This window comes from Solanum stenotomum, unplaced genomic scaffold (genome assembly GCF_019186545.1).
Source record: "Solanum stenotomum isolate F172 unplaced genomic scaffold, ASM1918654v1 scaffold35297, whole genome shotgun sequence".
Lineage (NCBI taxonomy): Eukaryota > Viridiplantae > Streptophyta > Magnoliopsida > Solanales > Solanaceae > Solanum > Solanum stenotomum.
The window spans coordinates 63,653-86,311 of NW_026033385.1; the positions used below are offsets into that span (position 1 = coordinate 63,653).

Consider the following 22,659-nt stretch of genomic DNA (forward strand, 5'->3'; position numbering starts at 1 on the left):
CTATTAACCTAATTGAAAAGGAAAAAAAAAAAGTGATCATCACTTTAGACCAAAAGAAAGATGAGGGACACAAGGAATCACAATGTCATGACAAGAAAATGACAAAACGAAAGGAGTGGTAGCAAGAAAAACACAAGGCAAGCAGTGAGATAGACTAACAATAGCCCCCATTTTGAAGCCGACCCAAATAAAGTCACTGCATTTTTCCAGTTTGTCTAAATATGCTCTCTCCGTTTAAAAAAGAATGACCTACTTTTCTTTTGTTTAAAAAAAATGATTTTTTTTTCTTTTTTTGATAACATTTTAATTTTATCTTCCCTCATGGCATGTTTAAGAAAGTATTTTATTTTCTTAAATTTCATACCAAATAAAACTAGATCATTCATTTTAAAATGGAGATAAAAATTCATACTATCTCGTGGCAAATATCCCTGCAAAAGCTGCACGTAAGCTTCAGAACAGAACACACTGAGACTCTGTTTCACATTATCATTCTCCTCTCTATAAATAAAATGCCATTAATTTCATTGTTTCCCATTAGGCCCACAATTCTACTAGCTCTAACTTAATTGTTCTGCAAAAATGACTTTGGAAGCAAGTGAAAAATTAGTGACCAAACAACAAACAGGTGGTGTGCAAGCATCACCAGCACAAGAACCTGATCATCAGCTTCCTTGCCCACGCTGTGACTCTATCAACACAAAGTTCTGCTACTACAACAACTATAATTTGTCTCAGCCCCGCCATTTCTGCAAGTCTTGCCGCCGTTACTGGACCCAAGGGGGCACTTTACGTGACATCCCCATTGGTGGAGGTAGCCGCAAAAATGCCAAACGCTCCCGTATTTACACCAATACCCCCTTTTCCTCCACCATTGCTTCCGTTTCTCCTCACGTAGTACCCGGTAATTCTCCGTTTGTGCTTCCTCTTCCTGCAGCCAATCAATTACTTTTTGGTACCGATGTGAAGCCTATCAATAATTTCACGTCGTTGTTGAGTTCTCATGGGCCTGGGGTTTTAGCGCTGGGTGGAATTGAGGATATGGGGTTTGGTATTGGAAGAGGTGCCGTTTGGCCGTTTCCCGGAGCTCCGGATCCGTATGGTCGGAATTATAACAATGGTGGCGGAGCCGGGATGTGGCAGTTCTCCGGCGGAGATTATTTTAATTAAGTAATTTTCCAGATATATATATTGCCATTGAATTGGCATTGTTATGCATGAAAATGATTTGAGTATGCGTTAGTTTTATGTAACAGAGCACTACTAATTGTTTTTGTAACTTAATTAATTAGGCAAAGTAGGTTTTAAATGTTGGTATATCTTGTCATCAAGGATTTGCAAATGACAGTAATTATCTGCTTGAAGTTTTTAAAATATATCAAAGAGAATAAAAAACAGAAATAATCGAAATTGAAGAAATTATGATAAAATATTATGGAAAACATGATAAAGCATCGTGAAAAAAAGGAACAGTAATTACAATAAAATAGTGTGATAATCGATGTATAAGTGACAAAAGAGGACAAGAGAAACTATAGGACAAATACCACGACTATTAGAATGGAAATATAAGTAAAACAATGCTAATTCATAACCTCCTATCTAAGATCATGTAGTCGATAAGCACAACTGTGTATGTAATATATTGTTGCTAGTTGTACATACTTCTCATTATTTCTCTTAATGCTGGCAATCTATAATCATTTGGTTGGTAGCAAGTTATTCCAGGATTAATTATCCTGGAATTAGCTATTCTGGAATAACTTATTCCGCTTTGGATTAATTATCCTGGAATAGCTACGTACTAAGATTTCACGGTCTTGCACAGGAGATTGATACAAGAAAATGCATAGCTAATGTCATGACCCGAGTCTACACCCTGGACGTGGCCGGCACTCGAAGACCATTGTTGGTCCGGTCCCCAAGCGAACCCTCATCCTGGCTGACTACAAGCGGAAAACTGATTCAATCATACAAAGCTTAAAAACTGAATAAATTCAATAACTCAAATACAAAGTTTTAACTCAAAAGAAAACTCTGAATAAAAATAATATATTCAACTCACCATAAAATAGGCAACTGAAGTCTTTAAAACATTTAATAAAATAAATAAATAATACAGACTTCTCAACTATACTGACTATCTATGAAGCCTCTAACTGATAAAAATGGAAGTCGGGACAAGACCCACGACATCCTAACAACTGATATAACTGAAAGGTAAATGAAATCCTCCGGAAGCAAGGAGGCTCACCATAGCTAATTTGAACTCTCGGATGTATCAACGAAACTCCTGCTGATGATCCTGAATACCTGTGTCTGCATCATGAGAAGATGCAGGCCAAATGGCTCAGTACGTGGAATGTACGAGCATGTAAGAGGAATTCTAAAACATAAACATAAGCTTGAACTTTGATAAAAAGGAACATACTTACCTCTTCTCAAACTTACTCAACTCAAGGAATACTCAAGGATACTCAAAACTGCTCAACTTACTCAACTCAGAAGTACTCAAGGATAAGATACTCAACTCAGAGATTAGATACTCAACTTCAAAGCTATGATACTCGACTCAATGAAGCACAGATCAACTCAAGATACTCAACTTAGGGTACTCAACTCGTAATACTCAACTCCTGTTACTTAACTAAACTTATTTCAATATAAAGCAGTTTAAAACAAGTGTAATATAAAGAAACAAACTGTTTAAAAACATGTTGTCAACTCTGTGTGTATGCAAGGATACAACATAACTCTGACATGTATGTAAAAATACAATTAACTGTGTATATAAGAATACAATAACTTTTGTAGGAGTTTCTTTAACCGACAACCATCACATAAGAGCTATTGTGATGATACAACGATCTTCCTCACGCTGCCAGCGCATCCTATACCAGGCCAAATGTATAGGACCTGAACTACTAAGTGGATCCACTAGTCTATGCGAAAAAGATTCATCTAAAAAGTATGACCCTTTTCTACTCATTATGGCTACATGGTTTATAGGGGCTGTGAGTTATCTGAACTCTCCCACATATCGGTGCTCAATACTATTCACAAAATATACTAACTCTTTATGTTTTTAAAACATACTTCTTTCTGTGATTTGAGATTAGTGCTAAAAAAGAACTTAGCTCAAAAGCTATCTTGAAAATCTCAGTTTCTTCTCTTGCTTCATTTAGAAAGCGATTACTCTTTTTTGAAAACTAGTCCGAAAGCTCTTTGGAATCTCAGTTTCCGTTTTTATTTAAATGTGAAAACATTTTTAAATCTCTTTGGGAATACTTAATCCCCATATACTTTTGAAGAAATGAACTTCAACTCTTTACTCTTTACTCTTTGCTTAACTCAAAACTTAAGTCTTAAAACAAGGTTAAAACGTTTGTAAAAGACTTCTTAAAATATGGTTCATGTCGATTTATGGACGTGAATGACTCAACCCAATGCAAAGTTTTCAATAACCATAGATAGAACTCAATACTTAGAACTCAAGAACTTCAATGATACTAATCATTTCAAGAATGCTCAACTCAGAGGGTTCATGTGGAATTTATGAACATGAACTACTCAACTCAAGGACTCAAAGATACTTCCCAAAAGGGATTAGGAACTCAACACTTAAAGGCTTAGAACTTGAAGATACCACTTTTCTGAAAAATGCTCAACTTACGAAGTTCATGCGAAAGTATGGGCATGAAACAACTCGACTCGATGGTCTACATAACTATATCAAACTCATGTATACGACTCTTCTTATTCTCTGACTTACTTCCTCAAAACATAGTTCAAATTGATAGTTGATCTCAAAGGATTCACAATTGAACTCAAAGGCTTTCTTGAACTCTACTTTTAACTCTCTCTTGAATGTAAATTATGAATATAAGAGTTATGGTTCATGATATGAAAGATCTCATGATGACAAAATAGACTCATAAATATATTCTCCTCACTCTCATGCTCAGTTACTCGAGTCTTGAAACAAGTTATTTAAATTTGTGGAAGACTCCTCAAAAAGACTCAAAGGAACTTTGTTAGAATGTTCGAAGGAATTCTCAAAACTTAACTCTCAACTCTACCTTGAATTTGAATTATGAATTATGAATTATGAATTCAAGGTTATGATTCATGTTCATGGATGATTTCTAGGTGTTTAGAAGTCATTTAGAGTATAGAATCAATGGAAGGTGTTAGGACACTTTAGAATAACTTAAATAGGCTAAACGACGAAAAATTGGTGAAAAACGCCGATCCAGGCGCATCCCTAGCGCGTTGCGCCAGGCCCCAATTTACTGGGGCTCGTTTTTGGTGCACTGCTGGTGCGTCGCCCCAGCTTTCCTGGCACAACGGGGGCGCGTCATGCCATCATTGTCCCAGGCAAAACTGACGAACTTTTCCTCTCGTTTTCTGACCTTAAATCGCTTTTAATCGATTTCTTTTCTCAAGTTTTCCTTAGATTCAATTACCCAACCTAAGTACACACTAATCCACTCAAAACAATCACTTTCATCTCAAGAAATCATCAAAATCCCAACAAATCAAGATTTAGAATGAACTTCAAGAGCACCTATCAGGAACTCAAATCCTTTAACTTTTGAGAATGAAACTTCGCTGAAAATAATATGTTTGACGTGTGGGTGAACAAACCCAACACTATGGAAGCTTACATACCTCTTAGGGATCAAACCCATGGCGACAATCCGCAATAACTCTCAAGAATTTCGACGAACGCTTCGATCCCTTCTCTTTTCTCTTCTTCTCTCTTCTTGAACTCTCAACTAAAACCCTAGGCGTAAACTAGGATTATAAAACTGAACCTATTCAGATTAGACCCCTAAAATATTACTAAAAACGAATTAAATCTGATTGAGTAAAGGAAAAGACCAAAATACCCCTCTAAAATCGGTTTTGACTTTCCTTATCTAGACAACCCAACTTCGAATGGACATATCTCCTTCATACGAACTCGAAACTGAGCAAACTCGGTGGCGTTGGAAAGATAATTCAAAGATATTACCTACGGTATCTGGTATCAAACCTAACTCATCTTGAGCTAGAAGTTATGGTCGTTTGAAATCGACCCAAAACTCATACTTAGCTTAACTTGCAAAATTTCAGATTTTGCTATTTCCAATTTAATTCTTTTTGAAACTCAAGGTGCTACATCTAGTGACCTTAACACTTGAGAAATTTTAATTTCTTGCAAAAATCTCACTCACTACGAAGAATGATTCGAGTCTTAGTTCGAAATTTTTTTCTGGGGTGTTACAGCTAACCACTTCCTCACCATTCACCAAATATGTAGTTAATAATTTACAGCGTAACGAATCACATAGATAAGTCACTAACTGCTAGCGCGTGGATGGATAGGTAATTTTCAATATCTGTTTCGTTGATACAAAGATCGGACCAATAACTTGAAGCAAAATCAAGCAAATGAGTAGTAACTTTTATTCTTTAATATTGATCTCACATTACTCAAATCAAATAATTCAATTATGTTTAAACACACTTAATATATAGAGAAACAACACAATCAAGAACCCATCTAGTAATTATTTTTCAAGTTGAAAGCAACAACAACTAATTATTCAAAAGAGTAGAAGATGTTGAGATGGATCAATTGTATTTATGGGCAATCTCCAAGAGAGTGTCACAGAGTTGTTTGGGCATACTTAGCATTGCCATATGATCAGCACCTTTAATCTCCTTTGTTTCTATGATGCTAGTAATGTTGTCAATTTGCCATTTTTGAAACTCTTTTGGTATGAGTTTATCCTCTGTGCATACCATATAAACTTTCTTCACTGATCCATATCCTTCATCTGTGAAATACTTTGTCTTTGACAAATCTTCTAGGAATAGAGAGCTTGCTCTCCCCAATGATGATGCCAATGCAAGATCCTACCACACAGTGGCGGATCCAGGATTTAGAGTCCGTGGATGCCAAATAGACTTATCGATTAAATTAATTTTATATTTGATTAAATTATTCGTCTTTTCGATATAAATTAATTTTAGTTCTCTAATTTTTCTTAAAAGAACGTGTGCAGCAATTTCCTTTTTCTTAAAAAAACGTCTTTCTAAAAAAAATAGATACAAATGGGATTCGAACCCGCAACATCAACCTTCTAAAGTTGGCCTCCTACCGTGGCACCACAAGCCAATTTTGTTCTCTAGGTGGCACACTTTATATAAATATAAATATTATATATATATACCTATGTATATATAGAGTTTCCATCGAAGTTCAGGGGTGGCGTGGCACCCCCACACCCCTTAATAGATCCGCCCTACAGTACCACATTATCATTCAAAATATTACTCTAGATTTGAAATTAGTGTTTGTATATTAAATTTGCATAAAATAATTTCAAATGTGTGATTACTCATATAGTATGTGTATTATAAAAACATAATACATAATCAACTCCTTAGACTTGTCAGGATATTTCATTTAGACACTCGAATTAAGTCATATTCCAATTGGACACTTTCTATTCAAATTTCGAAAAAAACTTTTAAATTCATGTATTAGGTAGTTAAGTTTAATCACATAAAATATGTCATCTCCTTTTTAATTATACGTATTCACCTTAATAAGTCATAAAACCTCTGATTATTTTTTTTACTTGAGGTTGATGCATGTAATTAAAGGAGATAAACATATTGTATGGTTAACTTAACCATTTAATAGACGAATAAGAACACAAACAATTTTTTCCCCCAAAATTTATACTGTAAATAACTAAACAGAATACTTTATTAAGAATTAAGATATTAAATTAGAACAAAACTTAGTTCGAATGTCTAAATAAAATATTCCAACGAGCTTAAATAAAGCTTACCTCAGGAGAGCATAATTGATAAAGATTGTAAGCCAAGAACTTGGGCCCAAAAAATATGGATGGCAGAGGCTCTTCAGAGGAACCATATGATACAAATTGGGTGTCCAACCAATTTATTGTTGGCATCCTCTCAAAATACTTCACAAAATCACAATAAATTTGGGTTTGTGAAACAATCATTCACAACCAACATAAATAATGCGTTGTTTTATTTTCTAACTAACAGATTAATCACATCTAACTTCATCATATCAAGATCACATATTTTAAATTCACCTATTATTTACGGTTTATCATTTATCAAAATTATTACAATCGAAAAAAAAAAGCTAAAGAAAATTCGAAAGAAATGGATGATTAAAACTAGAAAAAATATATGGATATTTTTTCAGAGCTCTACGGTGAATGATTAAAAGTAGAGAAACTATATGGATATTTTTTTCAAAATTGAATTACCCTGAGAAAAACATAAGGCAGTGAAACATTGAGATAGAAAAAAAATTGAAGCTCAGCAGATGAATTCAAAATTAATAATATTAAATTTATTTATTTTTTAAAAATATTTTGTTATATCATCAACTATTGCTAGCTCTGATATACACATTTAATTTAATTTTATGAAAAAACTTTAACTTGTCAGACTCAAATTTAAATTTTAGATTCGTCTCTGCCTGAATTGAAGATGCTCAGATATTGGACTTCAAAATCAGTCATTTCCAAAAACTGCTACTGTGAAAATACGAAAACACATAGGAATTGTTTGCTATATTATATAAGAACGGGGGGTGGGGGGTCAGGGGCGTAGCTATAGCTATCCCAAAGTATCTAATTGGACACTTTTCATCAGAAAAATAACGTTGTGTATAAATGTCAAATTTTACATTTAAATGATATATATTTAAAGTTAGACACCCTTAACAAAAGTTATGCCTTTGGCGTAGTAATAATAGGTGTCTATTTGAATGAAGTAGTTTTGAGTTTGAACCCCAATTAGCATAATATTTTTTTTGTTTTATTTTGATAGTCACACACCATTATTATTAGACACTTTAATAAAATTTCTGACTCCTCCACGGGAAGATGAGGGACCAGGGGTGAGTGATCATGGAGAAGAAGATCGTAGAAACAATGGAGAGGGACATATCACAGACGATGAAAAATCGGACACCAAATAATAAAAGTGAAGTTTAATTATTTGCCAGAAGACCGAAAGATTCTCTTTTATTAATATGTTGCAATGAATTCTTAGGGGTATTTTAGAAAATTTAAAAGTAGGTGGTACAACTTAAGATTAGCAAATCCATATATAACACAAAAATATCATTAACCTCCCCCTACCCCACTAAAAAAAAAAGCGAGAGCCACAATTCGACAAATGTGGAGAAATAATGTATTTTAGAAAATTATATTAAAAGGTAGGTGGGACACACGTGAAGAAATAATGATGTAACCGTAGAGTGGCTTTCTACCTCATATTTTAATGACAAATTTCGCAGGTGCAAATAAGTCTATAGTACATTTAGGGCCTATTTGGAAGGACACTCTGGTAATTGAATTTGGTGTAATTGGTGTAATTACACTATTTTGTTCTATTTGAAAGGACATGTAATTACTTGGTCAGCAGGTAATTGGTGTAATTGGCAGGGGGTAATTACACTCTACAATTCACAGGCAGAAGCTGTGAATTGCTGGTAATTACATGGTGTAATTACCACCTGATTACTTTTTAATTTCTTTTTTTTATTTCTATTATATTTTTTTTGTTTTATTTTTTTTTAATTCTATTATTTTAAGTTCTTTTTTTAATTTTATTATTCTAAAAATTTGTAAATGGTTATTTTTTATTTTATATTATTATATTTCATTTTCTTCTTATTCTCAACCTTACTTTACGTGATTCTATGTAATTTTTTCGTATTATCTATTTCTTTATGCCATGCTTATTTTCTCATTAGCATAATTTTATTATATTCTAATTTTTAAATTAAAATAGAATTTATTGTTAAGTAAGGTTATAGAGTTACGTTTTCTATATTAAGAAAAACTAAAACTAAATCATATTTATTGCTATGCTGAAATTTGTTATAAGAGTATTATGTTAAAATTTTTGTTTTGAATTTATAACTTATGTTATATTTTCAGTTTCATTTGTTTTAATAATATTGAATCTACATTGCACGTCATTTTTTAATTAGAGTTGATAAATTATATTTTTGTCAAACATTTAATAATTTATGACATTTTATTTATATATTATTCTTTTTATCAAACATGCATTTCACGATATTCGTAGAAACTTCATACTTTTAGTTGTTACGATCAATTCAATTGAAATATATTAATTTGAAAAAATATAAATCAATTATTTTTTCATAATATTAGTTACAGAAAATATGTTTATTAATTAATATATTTTCAAAAAATAATATATATCTTAAATATTTAATTTAATGTCATTTATAAAGTTTCTTATTTGTCTAGTATANTATTCACCTGATCCAAGACATAGGACGACATGTGAATAGAATCAGGCATGAAGGCAGCCAAGAAAACATAAACATAGATCTTTTGTTGGTATTTTTCCATAACAAGTCCCAAATTCATACCACCAAGACTATGTCCTACTAGTATGACTTTCTCCTCTTGTGGAAGAGATTCCATCAATTCCATCAATGGCAAAGTGTAATCATGAAATGTGTGAAGTTCCTCTATTTTTCTCAAATCAATCCCAGATGCCAAGTCTAGAGTTGTTACCTTGTGGCCTGCAACCTCTATCAGGGTCTTTTGCTTGTACCAATACCAACCTCCATGGCATGCACCATGTACCAAAACAAAGTGTCTTCCTTGTTTCTTGATAGGTTCCATTTTCGGGCCTTTGTGAAACTTTTCCTTTGGTTTAGTCTTTTAAGTCAGGTGAACTCTAAGATAGGTTATATAGTGGTTTGGTGGGCAGTGTGGTATTATCACATGTGGTTTATATTGTTTAGGTGACGGCACCTTGTTTCTTGTATATATGTTAGCTGTCATATTTTTCTTCTAATTATTGTTTTTATTTCCTTGAGCCAAGAGTCTTTCGAAAACAGTCTTTCTACCTCGCATAGATAGTGCGTTAAGGTTTGCGTATATTCTATCCTCTCCAGAATCCATTTTATGAGATTTCACTGAGTTTATTGTTGATGTTGACTATTGTTAAGTCGAGAAATACCTCTTCAAGCGTGAGCAAATATATCCAGTGGTGGATCTAGGATTTTCATACAGGGGTTCGAAAAATAGAAGTATAAACGTGTTAATAAGTCAACAAAACACAATTTCAAAAAGTAATAGTATCTAGTTTATAGGTACAAAAAGTTAGTTCCGTTACAAGAGACCTTTAAGCACGTTTGAATTTTTTTGAGTTTAAATCTACTCTTTTAGCACATTTTTTTGTTAAAAAAGAAGAAGCAAAAAACGTGAAAGATTGGTCCTGAAGCTAAATGAAGAGAAACTTAAAAAAAAGTGAAAGCTTGATCCTAAAACTAAATGAAGAGAAGCTAAAAAAAGAAAATGTTCGCAATGTGATTCAAACCTGGGACTTGAGGGGTTAATTTAAAGGAGATCTACCACTACGCTACAACTTACTTATGGTTCATAAGGGGGTTCAAAATTAATATATTTACATAAATGCAGAAAATTTACCTTATATATACAATGTAATGTTTTGCCGAGGGGGTTCGGATGAATCCCCTGGAACCCACGGGGGTCCACCCCTGAATATATCTTCAAGCAAATTAGACTCCAATTTTGCGATCTTCTATAGTGATTCCAAGTTCACACCCCAACTTTCTCAATACTTGGTTGGACAAGTATCATATAGAACCCTTATTTCTAGGATGGAAGAAACCCTACTTATAGAGATTTCTTCTCAATCCAAAAAGGAGTACTAAAACACACGATTTTTCTTTGGAACAAGAAAAACACACGTTAAATAGAATTATGAGTTCTACAATCATACCAATAACTTATTCAATTTTTATTTTTTATTTTTTTTATCTTGTTCAATTTCCATTTTAGATTGTGAACAAATAATTTTATACTTTCTAATTTCCTCTTATTATCAACTATAGTTATGCAGGTAAAACAGAGCAAATATCAAACACCTTTTAGCATTGTGCTCTGGGTTTTCTAATCTTTTGAGTAAATTTTAACTGCTCTCATCTTTTTATACTTCACAAGTCATGTTAGATAAAGCAACAATGAGTGGACATAACACAGAAAAAGTTGTAAAAGGAAATCGTGAATTGACACAGTTCAATTATCTCATCACACATTCTTCAATACATAAAAAACAGCACAATCATATGTTTTTTCAAGTTGAAAGCAACAACAACTAATTATTCAAAAGAGTAGAAGATGTAGATATGGATCAATTGTATTTATGGGCAATCTCCAAGAGAGTGTCACAAAGTTGTTTGGGCATACATAGCATTGCCATATGATCAGCACCTTTGATCTCCTTTGCTTCGATGACGGTTCCATTGTTGTCAATTTGCCATTGCTGGAATTCTTTTGGTGATACTTTATCCTCAGTGCAGATTANTCCTCTTGTGGAAGAGATTCCATCAATTCCATCAATGGCAAAGTGTAATCATGAAATGTGTGAAGTTCCTCTATTTTTCTCAAATCAATCCCAGAGGCTGCCAAGTCTAGAGTTGTTACCTTGTGGCCTGCAACCTCTAGCAGGGGCTTTAGCTTGTACCAATACCAACCTCCATGGCATGCACCATGTACCAAAACAAAGTGTCTTCCTTGTTTCTTGATAGGTTCCATTTTCGGGCCTTTGTGAAACTTTTCCTTTGGTTTAGTCTTTTAAGTCAGGTGAACTCTAAGATAGGTTATATAGTGGTTTGGTGGGCAGTGTGGTATTATCACATGTGGTTTATATTGTTTAGGTGACGGCACCTTGTTTCTTGTATATATGTTAGCTGTCATATTTTTCTTCTAATTATTGTTTTTATTTCCTTGAGCCAAGAGTCTTTCGAAAACAGTCTTTCTACCTCGCATAGATAGTGCGTTAAGGTTTGCGTATATTCTATCCTCTCCAGAATCCATTTTATGAGATTTCACTGAGTTTATTGTTGATGTTGACTATTGTTAAGTCGAGAAATACCTCTTCAAGCGTGAGCAAATATATCCAGTGGTGGATCTAGGATTTTCATACAGGGGTTCGAAAAATAGAAGTATAAACGTGTTAATAAGTCAACAAAACACAATTTCAAAAAGTAATAGTATCTAGTTTATAGGTACAAAAAGTTAGTTCCGTTACAAGAGACCTTTAAGCACGTTTGAATTTTTTTGAGTTTAAATCTACTCTTTTAGCACATTTTTTTGTTAAAAAAGAAGAAGCAAAAAACGTGAAAGATTGGTCCTGAAGCTAAATGAAGAGAAACTTAAAAAAAAGTGAAAGCTTGATCCTAAAACTAAATGAAGAGAAGCTAAAAAAAGAAAATGTTCGCAATGTGATTCAAACCTGGGACTTGAGGGGTTAATTTAAAGGAGATCTACCACTACGCTACAACTTACTTATGGTTCATAAGGGGGTTCAAAATTAATATATTTACATAAATGCAGAAAATTTACCTTATATATACAATGTAATGTTTTGCCGAGGGGGTTCGGATGAATCCCCTGGAACCCACGGGGGTCCACCCCTGAATATATCTTCAAGCAAATTAGACTCCAATTTTGCGATCTTCTATAGTGATTCCAAGTTCACACCCCAACTTTCTCAATACTTGGTTGGACAAGTATCATATAGAACCCTTATTTCTAGGATGGAAGAAACCCTACTTATAGAGATTTCTTCTCAATCCAAAAAGGAGTACTAAAACACACGATTTTTCTTTGGAACAAGAAAAACACACGTTAAATAGAATTATGAGTTCTACAATCATACCAATAACTTATTCAATTTTTATTTTTTATTTTTTTTATCTTGTTCAATTTCCATTTTAGATTGTGAACAAATAATTTTATACTTTCTAATTTCCTCTTATTATCAACTATAGTTATGCAGGTAAAACAGAGCAAATATCAAACACCTTTTAGCATTGTGCTCTGGGTTTTCTAATCTTTTGAGTAAATTTTAACTGCTCTCATCTTTTTATACTTCACAAGTCATGTTAGATAAAGCAACAATGAGTGGACATAACACAGAAAAAGTTGTAAAAGGAAATCGTGAATTGACACAGTTCAATTATCTCATCACACATTCTTCAATACATAAAAAACAGCACAATCATATGTTTTTTCAAGTTGAAAGCAACAACAACTAATTATTCAAAAGAGTAGAAGATGTAGATATGGATCAATTGTATTTATGGGCAATCTCCAAGAGAGTGTCACAAAGTTGTTTGGGCATACATAGCATTGCCATATGATCAGCACCTTTGATCTCCTTTGCTTCGATGACGGTTCCATTGTTGTCAATTTGCCATTGCTGGAATTCTTTTGGTGATACTTTATCCTCAGTGCAGATTATATAAACTTTCTTCACTGATCCATACCCTTCGTCAGTGAAATACTTCACCTTTGATAGATCTTCCATAAACAGAGAGGTTGGTCTCACCAATGACGATGCTAANGTACCAAAACAAAGTGTTTCTTCATAACCTCCATTTTTTGGCCTTGTGTTTTTTTCTTTTCTTTAAACCACAAGGACACAAAGATGAATCTATTATGGATATAGTGATTTGGTAGTCACGGGTGATTATATCCACCTAATCTGGAAACTCAAATATTTGACCATTGAAATAAAGGGAGTATATATTTAATAATATTTGTCATAATATTTTAGATGAATCTATTATGGATATTATTTCAATAAATGAAAGCTCATCAAGGAGAATTCTAATATAATGCTTTAATTATGTTTATCTAAATTATGATGGTGTTATCGTGATTTATTCATTCGTTCACTTTTTTATATCAATATCACATGCAAATTTTGTTTAATCGAAATAATAAAGTATTATGCGGAAGCTAATAATTATGAATTTGAATTAAAGCGAAGAAGAAAATAACATGTGTACATAATAATATATTAGAGAAATTGTTGGTGTGACATTTTAATATTAATAAAAATATATTATATGTCACATTATGTATCATCTTATGTCTATTGGTGGACATTACATTTGTGCCTCTTTACACTCATCAATTGTGGAAGAAAGTGATGGAACCATCAATTCTCCATTTCACCCATTATTCTATCTTTATGTCTTGCAACTTATGTAACATTTGGACCATTCATTTGGCAAATTTACTACCCAGCAGCCTCTAACAATGGCTTTAGCTTGTACCAACACCAACTTCCATGGCATGCACCATGTACCAAAATAAAGTGTTTCTTCATAACCTCCATTTTTTTGCCTTGTGGTTAGCTTTTTTTTTTCTTTGAGCCACAAGGACACAAAGATGGATCATATATATAATAAAGTGTCATGCAAAAGCTAATAATTACACATCTATACTACCTTAAAAGCATGAACTCCCTAACTTGAATGTTAAATTACTATAATATCCTCAACTTAAAACACCCAATTTATTATTCTATATTTTATATTATATTATATTTATTTATTTATTCTATATTATATTATAAGCTGACACCTTTTCACATTGATGCAAATAACTTTTTCGAAGGATTGTGACTTTTTCGATGAGTTATGACATGTCCAAAAAGTTGTGATTTTTCTGAAGATTTGTAATTTATCTGATATGGCATGATAAGCACATTCTCATACTATCTTTTGTTGTCTATAAATAGAGAGATTTCCTTACACTTTTAAACTACAAATTTTGTATGTTTTCTATTTTTCTTCTTAAAACAAGGAAGATTGTGAGAGTTCTTCACTTATGCAATTATAGTTTTTATTGTGGGTAAACTAGATAGATCTACAAAAGTTGATTCAACAAGGAGAATAGAAATACTCAACTTCAAACGAGAACACTATGTAGGTAATTAATAGGTACTCATTTTCATAGTATAAATATCTTTTGCAGCAACTTGTACTTGACAAAAAGTTGAATGATTTTCTGTTGCACAAATTACAACTTGGTGTTAAGCAATGCAATGACTCAAATTGTTGAAGAAAAATGATTTGATCAAAAACATGTTTGAAGAGTCCAAACTAGATTTAATAGGTACTCCTCCGTTTTAAATTGATATGTTGGCCTTTTATTTTTATTAAGTATAATATAGAATGTTCTTTTTTCTTGGGGGTGGGGGAACCATCTTTAAGAACATAAAGTTAAAAGACATTTTTATATATTCTAAATATCCTAAGATTAAAATTCTTCTTTATTTTTTAAAATTTCGTATCAAATGAAAATTAGACAAATCTATATATTTCTCTTTTATCTATACCTAGCTTAATTGATAAATTATTATAAAACCCCAAACTTAAAAACCAAATTTAGTATATGTTATATATTTTATATTATATTATATTATATTATATTATATTATATTTATATTATACTATATTATACTAAAAATAGTCACTTTTTCACATTGAAGTGTTGTGACATTTCCAAAGACTTATAACTTTTTTGATGAGTTGTGACCTTTTTGAAGGGTTGTGAATTTTTACACGGTTGTGACTTTTTCGAAGGGTTGTGGCTTTTCCAAAGAGTTATGACTTTTCCGATGAGTTTTGACCTTTTTGAAGGGTTATGAATTTTCTAAAGGGTTGTGACTCATTTTTTATAAGGCAGAATGCATTCTTTCATACACTACCCTTTGTTGACAATAAAAAGAGGGGTTTCCTCAAACTTTTAAACTACATTTTAAAAAGATTTTCATTGTTCTTCTTCTTCTTAAAACACCAAATTTAGTATAGCTTTTATATTTTATATTATATTAAAAGAAGACAACATTTCTCATTGAATGGTTATGACTTTTCCGAAGAGTTGTGACTTTTCCTATGAGTTGTAACCTTTTAGAAGGGTTATGACTTTTATGATAAGAAACAATATCAATATGCTCATACTACTATTTGTTAACTATGAATGGAGGGGTTTCTTCACACTTTTAAACAACGGTTTTTTTTTTTATGTTTTCTATTCTTCTCTTCTTAAAAACTCAAGTTTGATTGACAGACGTTGACAATCTCAAAGTTCATGATATTTGAACACTCCTACATTAATGTTAAATTAATATATTACTCCAACTAAAAATATCCAATTTAGTATATCTTTTATGTTTTATATCAATATTTATTTATTATTTTATGTTAAAAGTAAAAACTCCAACAACACAATAATAAATAAGTAATGCACTATGGGAGGGAGGAGAAATTATATTTAAGAGGCGTAATGTCACGCCCCGAGCCTACACCCTGGGCATGACCAACACTTGAACACCATTGCTGGCCCCAAGCGAGCCCTTCACCTGGCTTACTTAACTCAGCGGAAGACAATGTTCATTTAATAACTCAAAGAAATAACATCTTAGCCAAAATGACAACTCAAGTCTTAAACGATAGAAATGAAATGAATAAGACTAAAAAACTAACATCTGACTGTTTATGAAGCCTCTAAAACAACTGAGATAGATGTTGGGACAACCCCACAACATCCTAATAAAAACTAATTAGAAAGCAATGAAAATAGATCCTCCGAAATGCAAGGAGGCTCACCGTCTGACTCTGAACTGCTTACTGGATCAACGGTGAGCTAGAATGCCGATCCTAGTTACCTGCATCTGCATCATAAGACGATACATACCAACTGACATCACTACATTGAATGTATGAGTATGCGAGTTTGAATGCTAAAACAACATAAGCTTGAAAGAGAATCTGAAATAAACACTTACCTTGGCTCTTATCAACTCATGAATACTTAACTGAACTCATTTCATTATAAAGCAGTTTAAAACAAGTGCAATATAAAGAAAAGTTGTTTAAAAACATGATGTCAACTCTGTGTATATACAATGATACAACATAACTCTAAAATGTATGTAAAAATACAATAACTTTTGTGGGAGTTTATCTAACCGGAAACCATCACATAAGAGCTATAGTGATGATACATCGATCTACCTTACCCTGCCAGCGCATCCTATAACCGGCCAAAGGTATATGACCTGAACTGCCTAATGGATCCACTAGTCTATTGCGAAAATGATTCATCTAAAAAGTATGACCCTTTTCTACCCATCGTGGCTACATGGTTTTATGATGACGTGAATTATCTGAACTCATGCTCGTCCCCAATTCGGTGCTTAATACTACTCCCAAAATATACTGGCTTTTATGTTTTAAAAACATACTTCTTCTGTGATTTGAGATTAGTACTCAAAAACTTGGCTCAAAGGTTATCTTGGAAATCTCAGTTTCCCTTCTTGCTTCATTTAGAAAGCTATCACTCTTTTCTGAAACTAGCCCGAAGGTACTTTGGAAATTTCAGTTTCCGTTCTTATTAAAATGTGAAAACATTTTTAAATCTCTTTGGGAATACATAGTCCCCATATGCTCTTTGAAGAGAAGATCTTCAACTTTACATCTTTACTGAACTCAAATCTTAAGTCTTAAAATAAAGTTAAAACATTTGTGAAAGACTCTTGGAAAACTTTAAGAACTTATCTTAACTTGACTCTTGACTTCTCTTGACTTTGACCTTAACTGCTCTTGACTTGACTCTTAACTGATCTTTGAATTGAATTATAAATTCAAGGATTTTGATTTGTGATTGGAAAGATCTCATGTTGTTTAGGAATGATTCTAGATAGCTAAACATGAGAAAAGACCGAAAATCGATATTTGAAGGTGGGTCTGCGACGCGAAGACATATTTAAATTTTGGTTTTGAAAATGTTTTTCGAGGAAAAACGCTCTGTGTCTGCTCTGCGACGCGGAGCAGAATTTTTAAAAACTGGGCACTAGGCACGCGACGCGTGGCCACCTCCCTAATTTCGTCCGACGAAATTTCTTCTTCGTTTTCCAACCCCAATTCGTCCAGACTCAATTCTTTTTCTCAAATTACTTTTAGATACAGATACCCAGCAAATGTACCTAAGAACCTAACTCGAAACGACTCTATGATGTGACGTAACGAACTTAGAAACCTCCCAACTCAGTCAAATTCAAGAACAACATATGAATTCAAGAATAGGTATCAAGATCATCAATATTCTAATGCTTTCTAGGATGAATCCAAACTGAAATAACATGCTTGGCACGTGGGAGAACGATCCCAACGTTATGAGAGCCTCACATACCTGGTAGAAGAAAATCTTTAGCGAAACACCAACTTCCTTGATCGATCTTGATGAGTTTACCTTTTCCCCTTCTTCTTTTCTCTTCTCCTTTCTCCTTAGCCCTAGCGTGAAATCCCAAATTCTAAAACTGACTAAAATCTGATTTGACCCATATTAAACTCCTAAAAATGGATTAAAATAATAGGCCAATGAAAACACTAAAATACCCCTTAAAACTCCAGATTGGACATTTTCTTAATCCAACAGCCCAACTTCCAAAGAGCATAACTCACCCATACGAACTCAGAATCGCGCAAACTTGGCGGCGTTGGAAAGATCGTTCCAAGGGCTTTCCAACCATATCTAGAAATACGCCTAACTCATTCTGATGTAGGAGTTATGATCATTTGAAGTTGACCGACAACTTACTTAAAAATTTCCAGATTTCCTCATTCTTTCGAAAAGTAACTATTTCCAGATTTTAAACTTCCTTCTAGTTCTTTCTAGTTGCGAATGTTACATGTAACTAAGAGATTTTTAGAGTGACTAACTTTCAGTAGTAATCATAAGAAAGTTAACGTAAACTATTCATAGGAACTTATACTTTATCATTCATTTTATTATAATTTACTTAATTTTTAAATTTTATAATATTCTCATTAATTTTAAAAATAGTGTAGTATATGATTTGATATTCACGTGCAACACACATGCGTCAAAACTAGTTTTAATTAAAGGTGAGAACAAAATAACACGTGTACTCAAAGAGAACTTGTATCATGTGTCACATCTAGGTGCTGTGTTACTAACAAATGATGAAAGTTCTTGATGGATTACTAGAAAAATAAAATCATAGCCCATGATAAACACTCTGACTTGGGTCCGTTTGGTCATGCGAGATGGTATCATGATATGAAATCATAAGATGAAATTAAAGTTTTGTTTGGACATGTGATATGCAATTTTTGTGTTGTATATTTTCTCATAAACATAAAAATTTCATAAATTGTAAAACTATTAAAATAGCCCAATTGTTTATTCAATCTTATCAAATAAACAAAAAATTATAAAATCGCATAATAAATTATTACAAAGTTATTTGTTCTCCACTTAAGTAATTGTTTCATCTAACTTTAATTTAATAAAAAAAATTGAACATAAATTGTAGTGTACTAGTCTTTATGGTTGAGTATAAATAATTATGCATTTAAGCCTATCCAACCTAACTTTCATATCAATTTATTAGAGTAAATGAAGAGAAGACCTTTCACTCCATGTTCAAATAGATATAACTACAGTTGTAATAAATACAAAATGGTAGAAGTAATAAATTAAGTGTTGGAGTAAATGAACAGAACAAATTTACTACTCAACAATCGGTTGGTGTGAGTTAAAGTAACTATATGAATAATAAATTTTATGTCGGTGAGAATAATAAATTTTAAAAAGTAATGATGTGATTATAAATTTTATTTACATATGAAATAAATGGTTAGTAGATATAAATGTGGGGTTGTTGTAACAAAATATAAACTCGTGAATCAATTTTTGTATTAAACTATCTCAAATCATGATATGAAATTCCCATATAATTTCATATCATGGTTTTTGGAGAATATGGAATCATGAGATGAAATCAGCATAAAATCACATGTCCAAACGTTGATTCCATCTCATGATACCATATCATGATATGGTATCGCATGGCCAAACGCCTACTTATATTCTGTATAAAACATTATTTGTTTGTGAAGATGCAATTAATTTAATTAATAACTGTTATATTAATATTGGATTAATAGATCGATAACGATCTTTCCTAATTTAATATAATTAAGTTAATTTGAACATCAACTCAAATATTCTCCATCTTTTTAGCTTCCTAAATTCATATTTTTCAAAAAACATTCCCAAAAAAGACAAAAGGCAAATACAATTGCTAATGAAATATATACATGCCTCATAGAACTAAAAGATTTCGTTTGGGATATTTTTATAAAAACTTGTGATGTGTATCCCTATTTCAGAGCTTTCACCTTTCTGCTTTTTTTGATAATTTGAACCTACAATCTTAAAATTGAAGATAAAGGATCCATCTGAAAAATTCATTTGGTTTAGTCGATTGGGAATTTAAGAGTAGCAAGGTTGGGGGAAAACTTTTTTGTAGGTCTCCTTTGCCTTTCCTGAATAGGGGGTGTTTCATTAGAGAAATAATAATGGGAGTAAATCTTATAAGAAACTTTTTAAGTACGTTAATGAAAAGTTGTTTCTAGGATTAACAAAACAGCACCCTTTGAAAGTGATGATATAAACTGAATAAGTGTTGCTAAATATTTTCTATTTGAACTACACTAAAAGAGGGTAGTCTATGACAATAATTAACACAAATGTTGGCACGTTAATATTTTTTTGAAGTAGAACAAGCTTTAAGGGGGTGTCTGAATGAGCTTTCTTTAAAGTGACTTATAAGTCAAAAGCTAAAAGTTACAAGTTAGGGACATTCAATTTTTTACTTTTAGCTTATTTGATACTTTTTCAGCCTTAGAAAACACTTTTTGAGTTATCCAAACACTTTCAAAACTAGAAAATAGTCTAAAAGTCAAAACCACTAATTTGAATTATGAATTATTCTTACCACAGATAAATTACAAATCATTCCACTAGAAAGTCATAATTGCATTCCTCCATTTATATTTCAAAATTCTCCATAAACACTTATGTAATTCTACATATTAAGATTGCATATACTAATCAATAAATCAAAATACTGACAAATTTAATTCAATGATTAATTTTCTTTAAAACTTAAAACTCTACTTATACCATGTCTTGGGTTCATGAAATTCATTTGCAAGGTTTGACACAATGAAAATTTATAAGCTTCTCGAAAAAGCATATCACCAATATTTATATCGAGACATGAATCCCATCAATTAACTTATTATTTCACAAATATATATTAAGATCATACAATCTACAAGACATATTCATCCGTCTCAAGATCTCACATTTTAATAAATCAAAACGATAACTAATATATACCTATCATGATAGTTATATGAGGATTGAGAATATAAGTACATTTAACAGTTAAGAGAATATAGTTTTGTCAAACAAGTCTGGAACATTTTGTTGAAAATCTTACGAAAAATACTTCACCACGAACACAATCATATGTTTATTCCAGTTGAAAGCAACAACTAATTGTTCAAATGAGTAGAAGATGTTGAGATGGATCAATTGTATTAATAGGCAATCTCCAAGAGAGTGTCACAAAGTTGTTTGGGCATACATAGCATTGCCATATGATCAGCACCTTTAATCTCCTTTGCTTCCGTGACGGTTCCAATGTTATCAATTAGCCATTGCTGGAATTCTTTTGGTAAGACTTTATCCTCAGTGCAGATTATATAAACTTTCTTCACTGATCCATAACCTTCATCTGTGAAATACTTCGCCTTTGATAGATCTTCGATAAACAGAGAGCTTGGCCTTATCAATGACGATGCTAATGCAACATCCTACCAAATAATATTGCTTTAGTATATGTCATTCCATTCACCAAACAACATAAATACTTGTTTCTAAATAAAGCTTACCTCATGAGAGCATAACTGATAAAATCGGTGGGCCAACAATTTGGGGTCCAAAAATATGGATGTCATAGGGTCTTCAGGGGAACCGTATGATACAAATTGGGTGTCAAACCAGTTCTTTGTTGGCGTCCTCTCAAAGTACTGAACATTAAAATTAAGTTTGTATAAATAAAATAATCATTCACAAACATCATAAATATGAATTATATTCACCTGATCCAAAATATAGGAGGACATGTGAACAGAATCAGGCATAAGAGCAGTCAAGAAAACAGCAGCATAGATCTTTTGTGGGTATTTTTCCATAGCAAGTCCCAAATTCATACCACCATAACTATGCCCCACTAGTATGACCTTCTCCTCTTGTGGAAGGGATTCCATAAACTCCATCAATGGCACGGTATAGTCATCAAGCGTGCGAAGTTCCTCTATTTTTCTCAAATCAATGCCAGAGGCTGCCATGTCAAGGGCAGTGACCTTGTGGCCAGCAGCCTCTAGCAATGGCTTTAGCTTATACCAACACCAACTTCCATGGCATGCACCATGTACCAAAACAAAGTGTTTCTTCATAACCTCCATTTTTTGGCCTCGTGTGTTTTTTTTCTTTGTGACACAAGGACACAAAGATTAGTAATTTGGTGGGCTGGGGTGATTATGTTCACTTAATCTGGAAACTCAAATATTTGACCATTGAAATAAAGGGAGTATATATTTAATAATATTTGTCATAATATTTTAAATGAATCTATTATGGATATTATTTCAATAAATGAAAACTCATCAAGGAGAATTCTAATATAATGCTTTAATTATGTTTATCTAAATTATATATGATGGTGTTATCGTGATTTATTCATTCGTTCACTTTTTTAATATCGATATCACATACAAATTTTGTTGAATCAAAATAAATAAAGTGTAATGTGAATCGGAAGCTAATAATTACGAATCTTGAATTAAAGAGAAGAAGAAAA

At 32.3% G+C, this 22,659-nt stretch overlaps 3 protein-coding genes across 3 annotated transcripts; 1 reads left to right on the top strand and 2 right to left on the bottom strand.

Moving 5' to 3' along the window:
* Positions 1-430: 430 nt before the first annotated feature.
* LOC125852422 (dof zinc finger protein DOF3.4-like) lies at positions 431-1,346 on the top strand. The gene has a single exon (XM_049532156.1). It carries the CDS (start codon positions 583-585, stop codon positions 1,168-1,170), a length of 588 nt encoding a protein of 195 aa, XP_049388113.1. The 5' UTR covers positions 431-582; the 3' UTR covers positions 1,171-1,346.
* A 4,141-nt stretch (positions 1,347-5,487) lies between these two features.
* LOC125852424 (salicylic acid-binding protein 2-like) lies at positions 5,488-9,833 on the bottom strand. Its single transcript, XM_049532157.1, has 3 exons — positions 9,342-9,833; positions 6,849-6,986; positions 5,488-5,904 (listed from the first exon to the last, which is right to left on the bottom strand). Exons 1-3 carry the CDS (start codon positions 9,711-9,713, stop codon positions 5,620-5,622), a joined length of 795 nt encoding a protein of 264 aa, XP_049388114.1. The 5' UTR covers positions 9,714-9,833; the 3' UTR covers positions 5,488-5,619.
* An 11,486-nt stretch (positions 9,834-21,319) lies between these two features.
* Positions 21,320-22,286, bottom strand: LOC125852425 (salicylic acid-binding protein 2-like). The gene is made up of 3 exons (XM_049532158.1): positions 21,899-22,286; positions 21,689-21,826; positions 21,320-21,610 (listed from the first exon to the last, which is right to left on the bottom strand). Exons 1-3 carry the CDS (start codon positions 22,262-22,264, stop codon positions 21,335-21,337), a joined length of 780 nt encoding a protein of 259 aa, XP_049388115.1. The 5' UTR covers positions 22,265-22,286; the 3' UTR covers positions 21,320-21,334.
* Positions 22,287-22,659: the final 373 nt, after the last annotated feature.